The following is a 19,326-nucleotide window of genomic DNA, read 5'->3' as shown; positions in this document are numbered from 1 at the left end:
ACACTTGTTCTCTCCACCTCCACAGTTTAACACTAGGGGCACTATAGGCTTACATCCATTCTGTTGAAATTTATCAGTGACTGCCAGCAGTGGCCAACAAGTCTTCAGTTGCTATAGTGACTCCAGATGCACTACTTACTGAAGGTCTCAGCTGGACAAGGCTCATGTAAATGAAGCAGTGGGGAGGCCACAGCAGAGGAGCCAGCTATCTGCTGCATGAAAGCTGTGGATTTGGAATCACAAAGAATAAACAGATCATTCTTCTATATGGAAGAGCTTCAAAGAACTAAAAAGCTTTTCCAAGTTCTTCCTAGGATGAACACTTCTGATTTCCATGGTGACAGTGGCAAACATTCAGAGTATTTCGTTAATACAAATACTGTTTTAAACCTTTTGGATCTACTAACTTGGCCAGTGTTCACAACTTCATGAAGCACCATCCTGAGGCACGGTTCAACTGCATAACAAACCTGCAAGGCCACACTTAAGTAAGCAAGCAGGAGACCACAATTCAAACTCAAGACCTAGACTACAGAGGCCACGCTCTCACCACCATGCTAGTGTAAGTGCCCATGGTGGCAGATCTCCTCACTACACAGTCCTTCTCTGGATGCACAACAGCATGGTAAGCTGCTGTCAGACTGGTGCCACACTAGCCCACTTTAGTCTCATATGTATGAGGTCAGGGATAGTCTAACATTAAACTCCCCAAACGAAGGGACCAGGCATTCATTTCTGTAATCTCCACGAAAAGCCTGGAGTCCAACACACACTCAGTGACTAGCTTAGCAAAGTTCACTCTCACAGCTCTTAGGAAGTGGGACAAAGGTAGTCATGACAAGTGAGCCAAGGAAAAAAACCACGGCTTCTACAGAAGAAGAGACTCTTCTTCATCAGGTAATGGGATAAGATCTGCTGACCATGACAAACACATTTGGGTTCTGACTTAAAAAAATTTAACTGGAGTTCCCCAGCAGCTGTATCAAATTACATCAAATTAATATACATACAATTAATTCTGACACCAGGTACAAGCAAACTCTGGAGTCCCATAGAGAAGATCCTAAGTTATAACTAAAGCCAAGACACAGGCTAATTTTATTACCCTACTTTACACACTCCCAAATCTGGGATGCTAAGTCTCAGATTTTAAGAAGAATAAATACAGCTAAACTGGAGTGTTGTCAGGGACTATAATACATGGACTATAATATATACTTACATACACGACATCTGAAATAAAGACAATGGAAAAGACTCAAAAGCCTCTTTCAAATATTTGAAATCTACTGGAGAAGGAGCATTATGACTATGTCGGCACCAAGGCACAGGTGGATTCACCTTCAGCAGTTACAAGTGCATACCTACAATGCACATGTGGGAGGCCGAGACAAGAGGACTGTTCCGCCTGAGAGGCCAATTCGGTCAAAGTAGTAAATTCCAGACAGACAGTAAAGGCCCTGTCTCAACCCCTAATCCCTGAAAAAAGAACTCACAGAAATTTAGGCCTCTGCTTAGTACAATTTAAAACTTCCCAGCAAGCAGAGTTACTATGGAACTGACCACCTAAGTAACTCATTCTGCATCAAACACAAAATGTTGGATCTTGGGGGATGCTACTATTAGTAAGAGATCACAAACATCAAAAAGTACAAAGCAAAGACTGGGTGTGGAGGCGCTTCCTTAATCTGAGGCAGAGGTCAAGGGACAGAGGGACAAAGGCAGAGGCAGAGTTCTAGGCCAGTTATGGCTATGCAGTGAGTCTATATCTCAAAGGAGCAAAGACTTAGAAACCTAAAATCAGGGCTCAAATGGGGCTCTGTGGGTAGAGTGAGTGCTTTTCAGCATACATGAAACTCTAGTCTTGATGACATGCCCCCCAAATACAGGCATGTACACGAATGCACGCACGCACTGCCTGTCATATCAGCAGTTGGGAGAGAGAAGCAAGAGGATCATAAGACCCTATCTTAAAAACTAAAAAAGGAAGAAAGAAAGCTCAAAGTCTAATATGGGAGATACATGTAAATTATTAAGTATATTTAAAAACTTGCCTAAAAAGCTGGGCAGTGGTGGTGCATGCCTTTAATTCCAACACTTGGGAGGCAGAGGCAGGTGGATTTCTGAGTTCGAGGCCAGCCTGGTCTACAGAGTGAGTGAGTTCCAGGACAGCCAGGGCTACACAGAGAAACCCTGTCTCGAAAAACAAAACAAAACAAACAAACAAACAAAAACTTGCCTAAAAACAGAGCAAGTAATCTCTCCAGCAATTTCATTTTTGAGACAGGGTCTCACTGTGCATTTCTGGTTGTTCTAGAATTCACTATGCATGTCAGGCTGGCCTTGAACACAACCTGCCTCTGCATCTGAGTGCTGGGATTCAAGATGTACACCACCACGTCTGGCAGTTTTCTGCAATGGTAAGCAGAAGAAGCAAACAGTTAAGAAAACTATAATCTAAGCTTGACACTTGGGTTCATTCCTCAGGACCCACATGGAATGTCAAGTTTACTATGTGTGTGTGTGTGTGTGTGTGTGTGTGTGTGTGTGTGTGTGTGTATGTGTGTGTATCAGATGTCAACCTCTGGTGTATTTATTCCTCAGGAGCCATTCAATATTTTTAAATGCTTTTTAAAAAGCTTATATATGTGCATGTGTGTGTGGAAGAAAAATTTCAAAATGTAAAGAAGGGGATACCTATAAGATACAAGAAGCTTATAGAACACTTAATAGATTGGACCAGGAAAGAAAGTCCCCTTCCCACATAATAGTGAAGACAATAAACACACAGAACAAAGAAAGAACATTACAGGGGAAGGAGTAAGAGGCAGAGCTGTCAGAATCACACCCAACTTCCCAACACACACTCTAAAGCCAGGCGGGCCTTGACAGATGTTCTACTGTAGACTCTAAGAGACTACAGATATCAGCCCACTAGTATACCCAGGAAAAATGTTTAATCATCCTAGATGGGGGAAAGATATTTCATGATAAAGTCAAATTCCATAGGCAGTATCTATCTATAGATCCAACCCTGGAAAAGGTACTAGAAGGGAAATTCTAACCCATGAAAACACAGGAAATAATCTCATGCCAACAACACCAGAAAAAGAAAACCACACAGAGTTCTCCCCCCACAACCCCCCCCCCCACCTGCATGCAACCTGCCTACCCACAATCTCATACACATACTAACAAAAACAAAATAACAGAAACTAGAAATCTTTGGTCACTGATATCTCTCAATATCAATGGACTCGATTCCCCAATACAAAGACACAGACTAACAGAATGGATCCAGAAACATGATCAATCCTTCTGCTGCATGCAAGAAACACACCTCAACATCAAAGATAGGCAAAGGGTTGGAAAAAGATTTTCCAAGCAAATGGACCCAAGAAATAAGCTGGTGTAGCCATTCCAATATCTAACAAAATAGACTTCAAAGTAAAATTGATCAAAAGAGATTGGAAGAACACTTAGTACTCATCAAAGGAAAAATCTACCAAGATGATGTTTTAATTCTTAACATCTGTGTCTCAAACAGAAGGACAACCATGTGTACAAAAGAAACACTACGAAAGCTTAAATCATACATAGACCCTCACACTTTTATAGTGGGAGACTTTTAGTATCATACTCACCATCGAGAGGTCATCCAGCCAAAACTTTAACAGAAACAGTGGAGTTAACAGACGTTTTAAACCAAATGGACAACAGACATTTACAGAATATTTCACATTTCACCCAAAATCAAAAAATATACCTTCTTCTCAGCATCTCATGGAACTTTCTCTAAAACTGACTGCAAAGCAAGCCTCAACAGATAAAAGAAAACTGAAATAACCCCGTGTCTTATCAGACCACCATGGATTAAAGGTTGATTTTAAGAACAGAAAAACCAGAAAGCCTACAGTCATGGAACTGAACAACTCTCTACTCAGTGACCACTGAGTCAAAGAAGAAATAAAGGAAAAAATCAAAGATTTTCTAGAATTCAATGAAAATGAAAGCGTAACATATCCAAACTTATGGGACACAATGAAAGTAGTACTAAGAGGAGAGTTCATAGCACTAACTGCCTACATTAAAAAAAAAAAAAAAGCACATCCAAGAGAAATATCAAACTTAGGGCTGAAATCAATAAAATAGAAAGAAACAATATGAAGAATCAATGAAACAAAGAGTTGGTTATTTGAGAAAAAGTAACAAGACAGACAAACTTTTATCTAAACTAATTAAAAGGCAGAAAGAGAATATCCAAGTTAACAAAATCAAAAACAAAAATGGGGACATAATAACAGATTCTGAGGAAATCCAAAGAATCAGTAAGTCATACTCTAAAAACCTACACTTCACAAAATTGAAAAACCTAAAAGAAATGGATAATATTCTTGAAAAATACCACTTACAAAGTTATAGCAAGATCGGATGAACAATCTAAACAGACCTATAACCCCTAAGGAAATAGAGAAGCAGCCATCAAAAGTCTGGCTGTTGCCTGTATGTGAGATATATTCTACTAGCTGGGCTGCCTTTTCTGGCCTCAGTGGGAGAGGAAGCACCTAGCCTCACAGAGACTTGAAGTATGGGGGGGGGGGGGATACCCAGGGGGAGTGGAGATACTTAAGAGGAAAAGGGGAGGGAGATAGAGGAAAGATTGTGAGAGAGGGTGACTGGGGTAGGGGTGGGGCAGTGAATGGGATCCAATGTGAGTAAGTTAAAAAAAATTCAGTGAGTGGTAGGATATGAAATATTTCCATTATAAATACATTTTTAAATTTTCTTAAAAAAAAAAAAAAAAAAAAAGAAGAAAAAAAGTTTCCCAACCTAAAAAAGCTCAGGGCCAGGTTTTTTTAAGCATAGAATTCTACCAGATTTTAAGAGCTAACGCCAATATGGCTCAAACTGTTCCATAAACTAGAAACAGAAGGAACATTGCCAGAATCATTGTATGAGGCATTCATCCTGATATCCAAACCACAAAAAGATTCAACAAAGAAGAAAATTATAGACCAATTTCCTTTGTAAACATGGATGCAACAATACCCAATAAAATACTTGTAAGCCAAATCCAAGAACACATTAAAAAGATCATCCTCCATGATCAAGCAGGCTTCATCCCTGAGATGCAAGGATGGTGCAATGAATGAACATCAGTCAATGCAATGCACCACACAAGCAAACTGAAAGAAAGAAAACAACAACACATGGTCATCTCTTTAGATGCTGAGAACTCCTTCGACAAAAATCCAACACCCTTTCATGACAGACGTGTAGGAGATCAGGGATACAAGGGGCAGACATAAACATAATACGGCACTATACCAACATCAAGAAGGCAGTAAGCTAACATCCAATTAAATGGAGAAAACCTCAAAGCAATTCCACTAAAATCAGGAACAAAACTATTCAAAATAGTGCTCAAAGTTCTAGCTAATGCAATATAACTAAGGGAGATCAAGGGGATGCAAACTGGAAAAGTCATCAAAGTATTGTATCTTTATTCCCAGATGATATGACAGTACAAAATCAACCCCAAAATTTCTACCAGGGAACTCCTGAAGCGAATAAACACCTTCAGCAAGGTGGCTGGATACAAAATTAACTCAAAGGGAAAAAAAAAAAGCGATTCTCCTATATACAAATGACAAACAGACTGAAAAAGAAAGTGGGAAAACAACACCCTTCACAATCGCCACAGATAATATAACATATCTTGGGTAACTCTCACTAAGCCAGGTAAAGATCTGTGTGACAAGAACTTCAAGTCCCTAAAGAAAGAAATCGAAGAAGACCCCAGAAGATGGAAAGATCTCCCATCCTCATGGATTGGTAGGATTAACACACTAAAAATGGCCGTCTTACCAAAAGAATCTGCAGAGTCAAGACAATCCCCATCAAAATCCCAGCACTATTCTTCACATATCCTGAAAGGTCAATATTATATTTCCTTTGGAAAAACATAAAACCCAGTATTGCTAATATAATCCTGAACAGTAATAGAACTTCTGGCGGTATCACCATCCCTGATTTCAAGCTGTATTACAAAGCAATAGTAATAAAAACTACATGGTATTGGCATAAAAACCAGACAGGTTGATGGAATACCCAGACATATCCACACACCTATAGACACTGAGTATCTACATGGAGAATGCTAATAGATTCTTATCTATCACCCTGCTCAAAAGTCAAGTCCACCTGCACCAGAGGTCTCAACATAATACCAGACACACTAACCCTGACACAAGAGGCATTAGGGAATAGCCTCGAACACATTGGCACAGGACACAACTTCCTGAACAGAACACCAACAGCTCAGGCACTGACATCAACAATCAATAACCTCTTCAAACTGAAAAGCTTCTATAAGGCAGAGGAGACCATCAATAGAACAAAAGGCCAGCCTTCCAAATAGGAAAAGATTTTCACCAACTTCACATCTGACAGAGCTAATATCCAAAATATATAAAGAACCCAAGAAACTAGATATCAACAAACCAAATCAATAACCCAATTAAAAAATGGGTACAGTGCTAAACAGAGAATTCTTAGAAGAGGAATCTCGAATAGTGAGAATGTTCAATATCCCTAGTTACCAGGGAAATATGCAAATCAAACCGACTGTGGCATTCCATTTTACACGCTTCAGAATGGTTAAGATCAAAAGCTCAAGTGACAATAGAAGTTGGCGAGGGTGTGGGGCAAGGGAACACTCCTCTATTGCTAATAGGAGTGCAAACTCATACAACTGCTTTGACGGTTTCTCAGAAAACTGTGACTATTTCTACACCAAGACCCAGCTATGCCACTCCTGGGCATATACCCAAAAGATGAGAGAGCTCTAGCGGAAAAGAGCAACAGCAGTAAGGAGGGTTACGGCTGGTTTTCAAAGAGGTGTCCATATTGGAAATTAGTAGATAATCAGAACCAGGGAGGAGGCAGGCTGTATGAGCTATGACAGGACTGAGGTTTTATGCTTTTGTTTTTGGAGACAGGCTGTCTGGCTGTCCTGGAACTAGCTCTGAAGACCAAGCTGGCCTCCAACTTAAAGAGTTCCTCCTGCCTCCACCTCTCAAGTGCTGCAATTAAAGACGTTCCCCACCACCACCCTGCTGGACTGAGGAGTTTTTAAGAACGGAGGAAAGGTGGTCCAGAAACCGCAGATAAGAAAAGGAAAACACTCCTTCCTAGACCAACATGGGGTGGGGGAAGGAACATATTTGTCATTTTAAGGAGTTCAACAGGGCCATGAATCGAATGCTCTGTGTCACACAGGGATATGAGAAATTTCACTGACACTAACAATAAAGTACAAGATAGTAAGGGTGTTTAGGAGCTGCTAACATATAGAAAATGCAGAATAGAGAATGCACCTAAATAACATACATTTCATGTCAGTACATACAATCATCCCATCTTCCTGAAATCACTGTACTTATTTCTTAAGTCTGTGAACAGGAGACATACCACTGGGATTACATCTGAAAGTGATATTACAGGGAGCTGCAAACATTTCTGTAATGTTAAAACACTTTCTATGCACCAGTCCTTCAAAGGCTACCAACACAGCACAGTGACAATATGACAGGTGACAGGGTCAGTTAGAAATACTCTGCCGAGGGAAACCACAGCAAAAGCTATCTAATGACAGAGAGTGGGTACTGAGAAAGTATTGACAGTATAAAGATTCCTAAGGCACGTTGCAAAGTTATTCACATTTCTTAAATTCAGTAAATCTTTGGTGTGCTCACCTAACTTCCACAAGATCGTTTGGTTTATAGCTAGGATGAAGGAAAAACCAAACTTTCTTGACAAAGTGATTAATGCTGGGCTCTCTACGCGACCCTCGGACATATACCATCCACTTATGGGTTGACTGGTCATTTTCTTCCCGCTTATCTGGAGGTATGTACCTGGAGAAGAAAGAGAGATGAGCTTCTTCCTTCAAAAATTAATTATTTGTGCTGATGAGATGGCTCACTGGGGAAGGTGCTTGCCACAAAAATCTCACAATCTGAATTTAATTCCAGGATCCCACTTAAAATAATGTCCTGATGTACAAGTCCATATACACAAGAACATATGCACACAGCAATAATAATAAACTAAAAACCTCAAGACTAGTAACTGAGACTACAGTAAGGTCTCAGCAACTAAGAGCTTTGGCTGCTCTTCCAGAGGATCTGTGATTCCCAATACCCATAGAAAGGCTTACAACTCTAACTCCAGTCTAGGCATTGGATGCCCTCTTTTGACCTCTGTAGGGACACACATGGGATTCACACATACATTCAGACAAAACACAAATACATATTAAAAATATTAACAATAACTAATAATGAGGCCCTGCTTAAAACTAAAATTTCCAGCAGTAATTATCAGCAGTCACACTTGACCAGTCTCTAATCCTTTTTTTTCTAAAACCTCCATGCCTACTTAATTCCCTTCAAGTTTGTTTTCTAATTCTCAATACCAAACTAAAAGAGAACAATCAAACTTGGTTTCTTATCGAGTGGGTATCTAAGGTAGAAATACACTGGGTATGACCATGGCACATGAAGCCTCTATCCTTGGTGGGCTTTGCCTTTTGCTAGTGAATGGGACACCCTTCTTAGATTCTGGTGAAAAACGTGGCCATAGCCTCTGGTGTGCTCATTAGGTCTCTGATTATCCTTAGTACTGCAAGGTACAAGATGCGCCACACCCCGTCCACACAAGCACTCTGTCTCTGCGCTCTATCTGCAGGTCAGTTTTAATTTAGGGAGGAGTGGCCTTTACAACAGTACTAAGCTTCCTTGACTGTTAGTCTGACTATTGTTCTATTCCTTTTAATAAATTAATTTTTATAAATTCTTCTTGAAGGGCTAGCCTGTCTTTTGTTTGATTTACTAAGCATGTTTTGATTGCTAATATAAATATAATTTTTAAGTGCTATTTAATATGAGGCTTTCAAATAAGAACTGACTTTTGTGTAACCTTATTAAACTTTCATTAATCTTAAAAATAACTAAAAAGGGCTGGTGAGATGGCTCAGCGGGTAAGAGCACTGACTGTTCTTCCAAAGGTCCTGAGTTCAAATCCTAGCAACCACATGGTGACTCACAATCATCCATAACGAGATCTGACGCCCTCTTCTGGAGTGTCTGAAGACAGCTACAGTGTACTTACATATAATTAATAAATAAATCTTTAAAAAAAAAAAAACTAAAAAGTTGGTGTTAAGGGCTGGGAGATGGTTTGGCAGGTTAGCACCAGTGTACCCTAAGCTGGCCTTGAAGTCATACGGAGGAAGAGGATGAAGAGGGGGAGGAAGAGGAGGAGGAAAAGGAGAAGGAATAAGAGGAGAAGAGAAAGAGGAAGAAAATGAAGGAGAAAGAAGATGAAAGAGGAGGAAAAGATGAAGGAGAAAGAAGATGAAAAAGAAAGAGGAAGAAAAGGAGGAAGAAGAGGAGAAATCAAACAACAAAATGCTACCCACTTAAATCGTTAAATGTTACCTATATGGGTATCCTGCCTGCATGCACATCTTGTGCATTATATGTGCAGTACTTGCAGAGGACAGAGAGGGGGCTGGATCCTCTGGAACTAGTTACAAACAGTTGTAAGCAGCCACGGTGGGGCTGGGAATTGAACCTGGGCCTTCCAGAAGGCTATCCAGTGTTCTTTATCACTGAGCCACCTTTTCAGCCCCCTAAATCATTCCATTTCACAAAAGAAATAAAGGAATGTTCAGGAAAAAAGACAGTTGGTGTCTACTTTGATAAGGATGACAGCTAAATATGAAATGCAGATACTATGAAAGTGGAAAACACATCTCTGAAAGCCAGAGTAAAGCAATGACAAAACCTCACTACCTCAGTAGCTCTCAAATAACTGAAAACCCCGCATGCCTTTCCTCCCAGCACTCTGGAGCGAGATGCAAGCGCTTCTCTAGAGTTCTAAAGCAAACAAAACACAAATACAAATAATAATCATCAAATACATAAATTACACATGCAAGTGTAAACAGCAACTGGGAATCCTGCTGTGTATCTGAGCATGAGCTATGCAGACAGCTGAGGCAGGGAGATTGTGAGCTTGTGGCCAGCTTGGCAAAAAAACAGCTCAAAAATAAATAAGCAGGGCCTGAGGGATGGCTCATGGGTTAAAAGCATGGGCTGCCTTTCCAGAGAATCCAGGTTTGTTCCCAGAATATACATGGAGGCTCCCAACTCTGACTCCAGTCGTGGGGATCTGATGTCTTTTTCTGGCCTCAGCAGGCAACCAGGCATTCGTGTGGACCACATAAACACAGGCACTCACACACATAAAATAAAAATAAGTAAGTAACTCGAAGTGTAAAAAGTATGCTACCTTGTTTCTTCTATAGTGGCATTCAAGAGCAAACACCTCATTTATCACCAGGAATAGTCACAGAATATCACTGAGCCAGGGAAAATGTAGATGAAATCTTGTTCTACTAAGGTGCAAGATTACTCTATGAATATTTCTAGATCAACGTTTACTTTTCAAACAAGCTAGGAATAAAGAATTCCAGAACCTTCCTCCTACTGTACTACCGCTGTGAATATGCAGTGACGGCAAAGTGCTGGTGTCGCAGTGAGTGGCGCATGGGAAATATCTCACGGTACTAACTTGGACACATTGCCGACTACTATCGTTTTCTTGACAAACAGTCGTGAAGTCTCATCTCCTGTGAGGTCAGCATTCCGTAGTTCCCGTTTGTGGGAGCCACTGATACTAGACGTGTCCTGAAAGAAATGAGATCAACATTTGTGCTCACTGAAACAGTATTCAATAGGGTGCTGACATAATGAAGGTTTTATCTTTCAGAGAACAGGGTCTTCTCCACCCAGCAGGCCTGGGACTTGCTGTGTAGCTCTCCTCTGCTCTCCTGAGTGCTGAGACTGACGGCATGCGCCACCACACCTGGCAGTATGGTTGGTTTTGTTGTTGTTTAATTTACATTTTATTTTATGACTGTTTTGCTTACATGTGTGTTGATTCATCAATTGTGTGCCTGGTGTCTACTGAGGCCACAAGAGACTGTAGATCCCCAGGAACTGAAGTTACAACAATGAGAGCTGCCATGTGGATACTGGGAAACAAACCCAGGTCCTCTGGAAGAGCAACCAGCACTCTTAACCACCTGGCCATCCCTCCAGCTAATTTTCCTTTCTTAAAGAAAGAGCTGGGCATGGCTGCTCATGCCTTTAATCCCAGCACTTGAGAGGCAGAAGCTGGTGGATCTTTGAGTTCTGAGGACAGTCTAGTCCACAAAGAGTGTAGTCTGTGCTACAGAGAAATCCTGTCTCAAAAAACACCACCACCACCACCAACAACAACAAATTAGTGAGTCTAGGGATGTAAAGGTTGGTAGAGCGCTTCTCTAGCTGGGGCCAAGCCTTGTGTTAGGCTCCAACACCTATACTCCAGGTATGAGGCACATGCCTGTCATTCCAGCCTAAAAGATGGCAGTAAGAGAAAGAATACTGACCAAACCCAAGTAAATCTAAATATTCAGTCCTGATAACGAGCTATCAGAGTATGGGTTAATTTTAAAAAGGCCTTCCTGCTTTACTTTTTTCAACAATACACAAGCGAATTTATCATAAAAATAATGATTTGTTTTTATGAAAATTAAACACTGATGTCTGTTTTGTTGTTGGTTTTTTTTTCTTTCGAGACAGGGTTTCTCTGTATAGCCCTGGCTGTCCTGGAACTCACTCTGTAGACCAGGCTGGCCTCGAACTCAGAAATCCTCCTGCCTCTGCCTCCCAAGTGCTGGGATTAAAGGCGTGCGCCACCACCGCCCGGCTGTTTGTTTGTTTTTTTGTTGTTGTTTTTTTTTTTTTTTTTAACACTGATGTCTGAATGTATGGAGAGCTACTTGGAAGTTCCCTTTATAACTGAAACTGTAGCTGTGACATCACTAGTCTAACCTGATAGTAACTCTATACATAAATACAAACACCAAATAAACCATGTATTATGTAGCTTTGTAGCTGGGCACAGTGATTCCAGCACTTGGGAGGCAGAGGTAGGGCAATCACTACACGTTCCGGACCAGCCCGGTCTACATAATCAGTGTGTGATCAGCCAGGGCCTCATAGCAAAACTGAATCAAGAAAAGAATTGTGTATTTTGGTTTTTGTATGTCAAATTACAGGAGTTACTACTTAGACCTTCAGCAAGATCATGGAACTCCAACCCTTAAGGGTTCTTTCCCATCTGCATGAATGACATCCAAGAGCTCTGCTGCACCCTGGAGTGCTATGCTCTAAGTGAGAATGTCAAATACACACACACACACACACACACACATGCACACCCACACCCACACACCCCAGAATGGCAGCACTCTAACTGGTAGTTGTGATAACCATTAATACTCAGTGTTGCTGGGTATGATGGTTCACACCTGCAACCCAGCATTCAGGAGGCCAAGGAAGGAAGACTCTGCTAATTTGAGACCAGCCTGGCTATAGTGCAAGATGCTCCCCTCGCTGCCACCCCCCCCCCCCAAAAGGACACAGCTTCAGCTTCTTAGGCCTACACAATGGTTCAATCCTGTAACATCACCACTTGGGAACTGTGGCAAGAGATATCTCAAGTTTTAGACTAGCCTGTTGAGCCCCAGACTGAGATCCTATCTCAAAGAACCAATGGTCCTTGTAAAAATCAAACTACTTATGTCTTGCCCACATTTAATAGACAGCAGGTCCATCCCCGCTGGAGCTATACCCTTCCTGTCTTTCGGCTTGGTCTCTGTTCCCCGGTGCTTGAGAGTCTTTCCTCCATATCCACGTTGCTGTTATTGTCTTTGTCAGACAGGAAGTCATTGTGCTGAGACAAAGAGTCACTTTCAGAGTGATTGGCAGATGGTGTTTCTGATCTCTGATTGGTAGGAGATGATGACCTAGAAGGTGATTCCAGAAACTTCTTGATAGCAGGGTGATTAAAAGCCATTGGATCAAATGTCTTTAATCCCTAGAAAAATGAAAGAAGCAAACTTAATCAAACCCACTAAAGCTGGCGAAATCCTAATTCCTGAAAACGCCTACCTACGGTAAGATCATGTTAGCAAACTTTCAAAAACCTCTCCACATCCTGTATTGAGAGATGGCTCGGCTAGTAAAGGCTAGGCTATCAACCAAAAATAAAAGAAAGAAAAAGAAAACACAAAATCTCTCTACATCCGTAAATTCTTATACCTAGCCTTGTATCAACGAAACAAAAACTAGAGGGACAAGCGACTGTGCAAAAGTTCTAACTCTAAGGTCAAAAATGAGCCAGGCGTGATAGGGGCAGAGACCCGTGAACACACTAAGGAAACTGAGGCTGACTGTCCAGCATGCATGAACTCAGTACCACACATAAGCAGCTTGGCAGAATATGCCTGTGATCCTAGCATCCAGGAGGCAGGAGCAGGAAGGCCACGAGCCCAAGGTAAGTGTCACTATCCCCAGCAAGGTTTGATTTTAAAAGGACACAGAACTAGGCATTGTGACTCATGATGACAATCCCAAGATCTTTGGAGTCTAAGTAATTAAGTAAACTAATCTTCAGTTCCAGGTCAGCCTGGATTACATAGTCTCAAAACAAACAATGAAAGTACACAGTATAAAAAAAAAAAACGAAACCCACACTGGAGTTAAAAACAACAGAAGTAGAAGCTTTAAAATCAGCAATGTGGAACATTCCTTCAGGCTTGTTCAGGGGCCTAAGTTCAGTTGTGTTTAAAGTGGTGTCATTGAATTCATGTCACAAGCTCACAACTTCAACTCTAGCCCCAAGTAACTGGGTCAGAAGGATGCCTCTGGCTCTACTGCCCACTGGCACTTGCACGTATGTGTACATACTGAGACACAAACGAACGATTAAAAAAAATAAAACAATAAAAACATACACAAACAAACAAAAACCATCTGTATCACTGGCTGGGCAAGGTGGTACTATCTGTAATCCCAGTACTCGGGAGGCAGGCAGAGGCAGAAGGATTGCAGCTGCTAGGACAGCAGGAGTTAGACTGCAAGATTTCATCCCAACATGGATACATGCACGCACGCACGCACGCACACACATACACAGAGAGACAGACAGACAGCGGGAGGGAGGGAGGGAGGGAGGGAGGGAGGGAGAGAGAGAGAGAGAGAGAGAGAGAGAGAGATCAAGCGACAGTGATTAATCAAAACAAAAGCCATGGTCTGGGTGAAGAGACTAATGTTTTAAAATAACATATACAGCTGATTAATTCAGTTGACAGCCCATTTCAGTACTGGGTGTTCTCCAAACTAAAATAATTAAATGACTATATAAAACAAAGCCTAGATTTCTTGAATGTTTTTAAAAAATTTTTAAAGATTTATTTTATCTGTATAAGTGTTTTACTTGCATGCACAAATGTGCAACATGTGAATATCTGATACCTGCAGAAGACAGAAGAGGGTGTTGGATCCCCTGAAAGTAAAGTTAGAGTTGCGATCCACCATGCAGACACTGGGAACTGAACTCAAGTAAACCCAACGACTGAGCCATATCTGCAGCCCTTAGCAAATCTTAATCAGAACACCAGGAGCTAAAATCGGTTTATATCTAGGCATCCTGACAGTGCGCACCCCAGTGATAAGCGAACACAACACCAGTTTTTCAAGGTGAGTACCTGCTTACAGTCTCCTTTACGTCACGCAAACTCAGCTCATGATGTCCACTGCGCTGAGCCAACACTGAGCTAGTCCATCAACGATGCCAGAAGGGTGGATGTACAAATTCTACAAAGTCATGTTCACCCAGAATCTGTGGCTTTATTCAGAATGAGCCTAAGGGGCTGTCGGTGTTACTGAATTGTACATTATATACCTATCATATGGGAGAGCCTCGGGCCAAGGACAGGCACAAGCAAACACACAGAGAATAGGAGGGGAAAAAGGGGGTCTTTGTAGATGTAGCCAATATAAAATGAAGTCATACTAGACTGAGGTCAGCCCTCACCCAGGACTAATATTCTTAAAGGAACCTTACATACAAAGAAATCCTGGGAAGACATCCACAGGATGGATAATGCCTTATTTGATTTTTTGTTTTATCTTACTGATTATTTGCTTATATTTTATAGTCTCTGGTTTTGTGTTTTTACAGGCATTATGTATGTGTGTCTTTCACTGGCACTCTGTGGTTAATACACGGTTGCCAGGAAAAAGAGAAAAAGGAGTAAAAAGGTTTTACAGGAGCGCTGAAATGTTATGATATCTAAGAACCTAATTTTAAATGCTTTAGAGAAAAGAAAACAGAATTTTAAACTGATGAATCTACATGGTATGCAAAACATGTTTGTCTTTTTCTTATATTTAAAACTACCATTAAGAAGTAGCATTTAAAAGCACAAGGCACGCTCACTAAGGCAAAGCAAGAGGAAGAACTAGGAGGAGTTGCAGTAAGGTCTCCCTGCTCGTATTACACTAGCCATCAGTACAGAAAGGACACCACCATGTTAAACACATTGCCTGACGATCTGTGTTCTTCAGAAAGGTGGCCAGGCTTATCAAATGCAATATGAGAAATGTCTCAATGGCAGGGAATCCACACAGAACAGACTGGACTATGAGGAGCACTAACCTCAGAAACCTTCAGGAGACCAGCGGAAGCATAATAGTTTGCTACAATGCAGGCCCGGAGCTTATCCATCATCCTCCTGGCTTCAATCAGTCGCTAAAACAGTGAGAGTTTAAATGTTGTTTAATAGGCAAATAACAACAATGACTTAAAATCCACAGAATAAACACACAACAAAAGCAAGAACTCGGCTTCTTGAATTGCTTCAACAAATAAATCCTTCTCATCTAATTAAACTGGCAAAGATACAGGCTGGAGATGTACTTCATGTGTATAAACAAAGCCCTGGAGTCTATGCTTTTACCCCAGAACAGACTGGAGAAAGAGGCAAGAGTGTGTGCTTCCCTGATCAGTAAAGTCTTAAAAATCCAAAAATGCCGGGCCTTGTGGTGCAAGCCTTTGATCCCAGCACTTGGGAGGCAGAGGCAGGCTGACCTCTTTAAGTTCGAGACCAGCCATGTCTATAGACTGAGTTCCAGGACAACCAGGACTGCACAGAGAAACCTTGTCTCAAAAGAACAATACCAGGGGCTAGAGAGATGGCTCAGAGGTTAAGAATGCTGGCTGCTCTTCCAGAGGTCCTGAGTTCAATTCCTAGCAACCACATGGTGGCTCATAACCATCTCTAATGTGATCTGGTGCCCTCTTCTTGCCTATATATAGGCAGAAGAACACTATACATAACAAATAAATCTAAAAAACAACAACAAAAAACCTACAAATAAAACAAACAAAAACCAAAATATAGCATGTGAGCATATTTATTAATTAAGCAATAACTATAGTATACTGAGAACAATACCAAAAAGGATTATATCTGGGGATGGAAGTTCAAGTAGAACTTTTTATCTTTTCTCCAACTTTATTTATTTTGGGTTTTTTGAGACAAAGACTCATGTGTCCCAGGCGGGTTTCAAATATACTAAGTAGCTGAGGATGACCTTAAATGTCTGGAGCTCTTGTCTCCACTCCCAAGTCCTCCTGGGATTATAGATGTGCCCATCCCTTAGCAGGATAATTTTTTGATTTTGTTTTGAGACAGTCTCATTCTGTAGCCTTGGCTGGCTGAAACTCATTATAAAGACCAGGATATCTTGGAACCCACAGAGTTCCATCTGTCTGGGCCTCTGGAATGCTGAGACTAAAGATGTATGCCACCATGCCCAACATCAGAATTTTTATTTTTTAAATAAACCTCAACAAATAATATATTTTCCCTCCCATAAATTTAGTGTTTTCAATTTATCATTATTATACCTGGTCAATGACATCAATCTCATGTTCCTTATTCTTCATCTCAAGAGCAAACTGCTCCTTAATAATAGTCTCAATTTTCTGCACCGCTGCATCTCGAGCTACAGAAAGAACAAAAACATACCAAATTAATCAGTACCTACTGATTTAAATCAGCAGCCAAAGAAACCAGTCCCCACTCCCACCCCCCAAAAAACAAAAATTGCTTTGAGTTCATCACACAATAGCCTAAACAAGTATACAGAAATAAAACTATACAATCTGTTCTTAAATGGTTCAGAAAGAAAAATATGTCTTTTTCATCTGCATGAAACTGTAAGATAGGGAAGAAAAAAGTAAGCTAATAACAAAATACTGTGTGATAGACAGACAGATAGGTCATAAATATAGTTAATAAAAATATCTTTTATCTGTGAGTCTATGTGTGTATATTCGTGCACATGAATATGCAGGTATCTGTGGAAGCCAGAAGAAGGTGTCAGATAACCTGGAGTTGGACTTGCTGGATGCTGTGAGTAGCCCAGTAAGTGCTGGGGACAGAACAGCAAAGGTTCTTAACTGCTGACCCTGAGCCATCTATCCAGCCCCAAATATGTATCATTTTATGTTAGTTTAAAAAAACAAAGATTGGGGCTGGTGAGATGGCTCAGTGGGTAAGAGCACCCGACTGCTCTTCCGAAGGTCCGGAGTTCAAATCCCAGCAACCACATGGTGGCTCACAACCATCCATAACGAGATCTGACTCCCTCTTCTGGAGTGTCTGAAGAGAGCTACAATGTACTTACATATAATGAATAAATAAATCTTTAAAAAAAATTAAAAAAAAATAATAAAAAACAAAGATAAACCATGATTCAAAATGTTAATGTAATCAATAATTTACTTTCAACAGATTACATAATAGTGAAATACCAATGAACCTTAAGTCCCCACTAGCAGCTACAAGCAGGGTTAGTAGTACTAGATCAGTATTTTCTAAATTTCTGTTATTCACAGATGACCTTCAAGACTGTAATCACATCTGGCATGTTCCCAAACGTTCATGTACTAAAACCTTGGTTCCAGCTGACAATGCTGTTGCGAGCGAGGTCTTAGTGAGTCTAGGTGTGTGACCTAGTACCTAGTTGGAGAAGCCCATGCCTTTGAAAGATTATATCCCCCCACAGAGCTGTTTTTCAATACAGAGTTTCTCTGTGTAGCTCCAGCTGTCCTGGAACTTGCTCTGTAGACCAGGATGGCCTCGAATTCAGAGATCCACTGCCTCTGATATTAAAGGTGCTCAAACCATCACCTGGCTGAAGGATACATCTTATCCTAAGCCACTGTGGCTCACTCTTTTCTCCTTCAGCTTCTGGACTCTTGTACCGAGAACAGCCCCACTACTACAAGAATGATTTCCTCATATCCTCCCTCACCTCAGGCCTAGGAGCAATGGAACCAGCCAAACTCTGAAAGCATGAGTCAAGAGAAATCTCTCCTCCTTTGACATTTACTAGCTAACACTCAAGTGAAACATTTAATGAGGACAACTAATACTTGAAAGTAATGTTATCCTATTTAAGCAACAGTATCCATGAAACAACTTGATCATTCTTATTTCTATATACATGAAAATAATATGAAGCTATATTAAAAACCTTTATTACATACAATCACCTCACATGGTTATTCCATATTACAGAGACATCAAAAAACTTTGATTTTATATTATTATTTTTAAAGATTTATTTCAGTTTTAATTATATGTTTATGTGTGTGAGTGCAGATGCCCATGGAGACCAAAGAAGGCATCTACTTCCCTGGAGCCAGAGTGACAGGTTACTGTGACCTACCTGACATGGATGCTGGAAACCAAACTTGGATCCTCTGCAAGAGCACTGAGCTTGGGAGCTAGAGTGAGTGCTCAGCGGTCAGGAGCACTGGCTACTCTTGCAGAGGAAACAGGTTTGATTCCTAACACTCACATTAGAACTAATAATCTCTTGCAACTCCAGTTTCAAAGGCTCCAACACCTGGCCTCTTTTGGGCTACACAGGAAATGCATGTGCATGGTGCATAAACACTTATATACATAAAATTACCAAGAAAAAAAAAAGGCTAGTTGGTAGCAACACAGGCCTTTAATCCCAGTTCCCAGGAGTTCAAGGCCAGCATGGTCTACAAGGTGGGTTCCAGGGCAGCCAAGGTTACACAGAGAAACCCTGTCTCAAAACACAAAACAAAACACTGAACATAATGGCAGATCTGATACCCAGGAGGCAGAGGCAGGTGGTACCCCTGTAAGTTCAGGCCAGCCTGGTCTACAGAGTTAGTTCCAGAACAGTCAGAACTACATAACAGAGAACTTCTCTCAAAATCAAAAAAGGGGGGAAAATCTTTAAGAACTAAAAAGACTGGAATGCACTTTTGACCACTGAGCCATCTCTCCAGTTGCCAACATTCTGATTTTAAGCT

General features: G+C 40.9%; 1 protein-coding gene across 3 annotated transcripts in view; it reads right to left on the bottom strand.

Moving 5' to 3' along the window:
• Nucleotides 1-19,326, bottom strand: part of Yeats2 (YEATS domain containing 2) — a 95,429-nt gene that overhangs the window by 62,977 nt on the left and 13,126 nt on the right. For all 3 annotated transcript variants that reach the window (XM_021185201.2, XM_029470574.1, XM_029470575.1), the window contains 5 exons: nt 16,876-16,973; nt 15,622-15,714; nt 12,751-12,996; nt 10,642-10,757; nt 7,758-7,919 (listed from right to left, as the gene is read on the bottom strand). In XM_021185201.2, the coding sequence (XP_021040860.1) occupies nt 7,758-7,919; nt 10,642-10,757; nt 12,751-12,996; nt 15,622-15,714; nt 16,876-16,973 (715 nt within the window). The remainder of the gene's footprint in view (nt 1-7,757; nt 7,920-10,641; nt 10,758-12,750; nt 12,997-15,621; nt 15,715-16,875; nt 16,974-19,326) is intronic.

The sequence above is a fragment of the Mus caroli genome, chromosome 16 (genome assembly GCF_900094665.2).
Source record: "Mus caroli chromosome 16, CAROLI_EIJ_v1.1, whole genome shotgun sequence".
NCBI classification, from domain to species: domain Eukaryota; kingdom Metazoa; phylum Chordata; class Mammalia; order Rodentia; family Muridae; genus Mus; species Mus caroli.
This window is presented reverse-complemented; position numbering and strand designations above follow the sequence as displayed.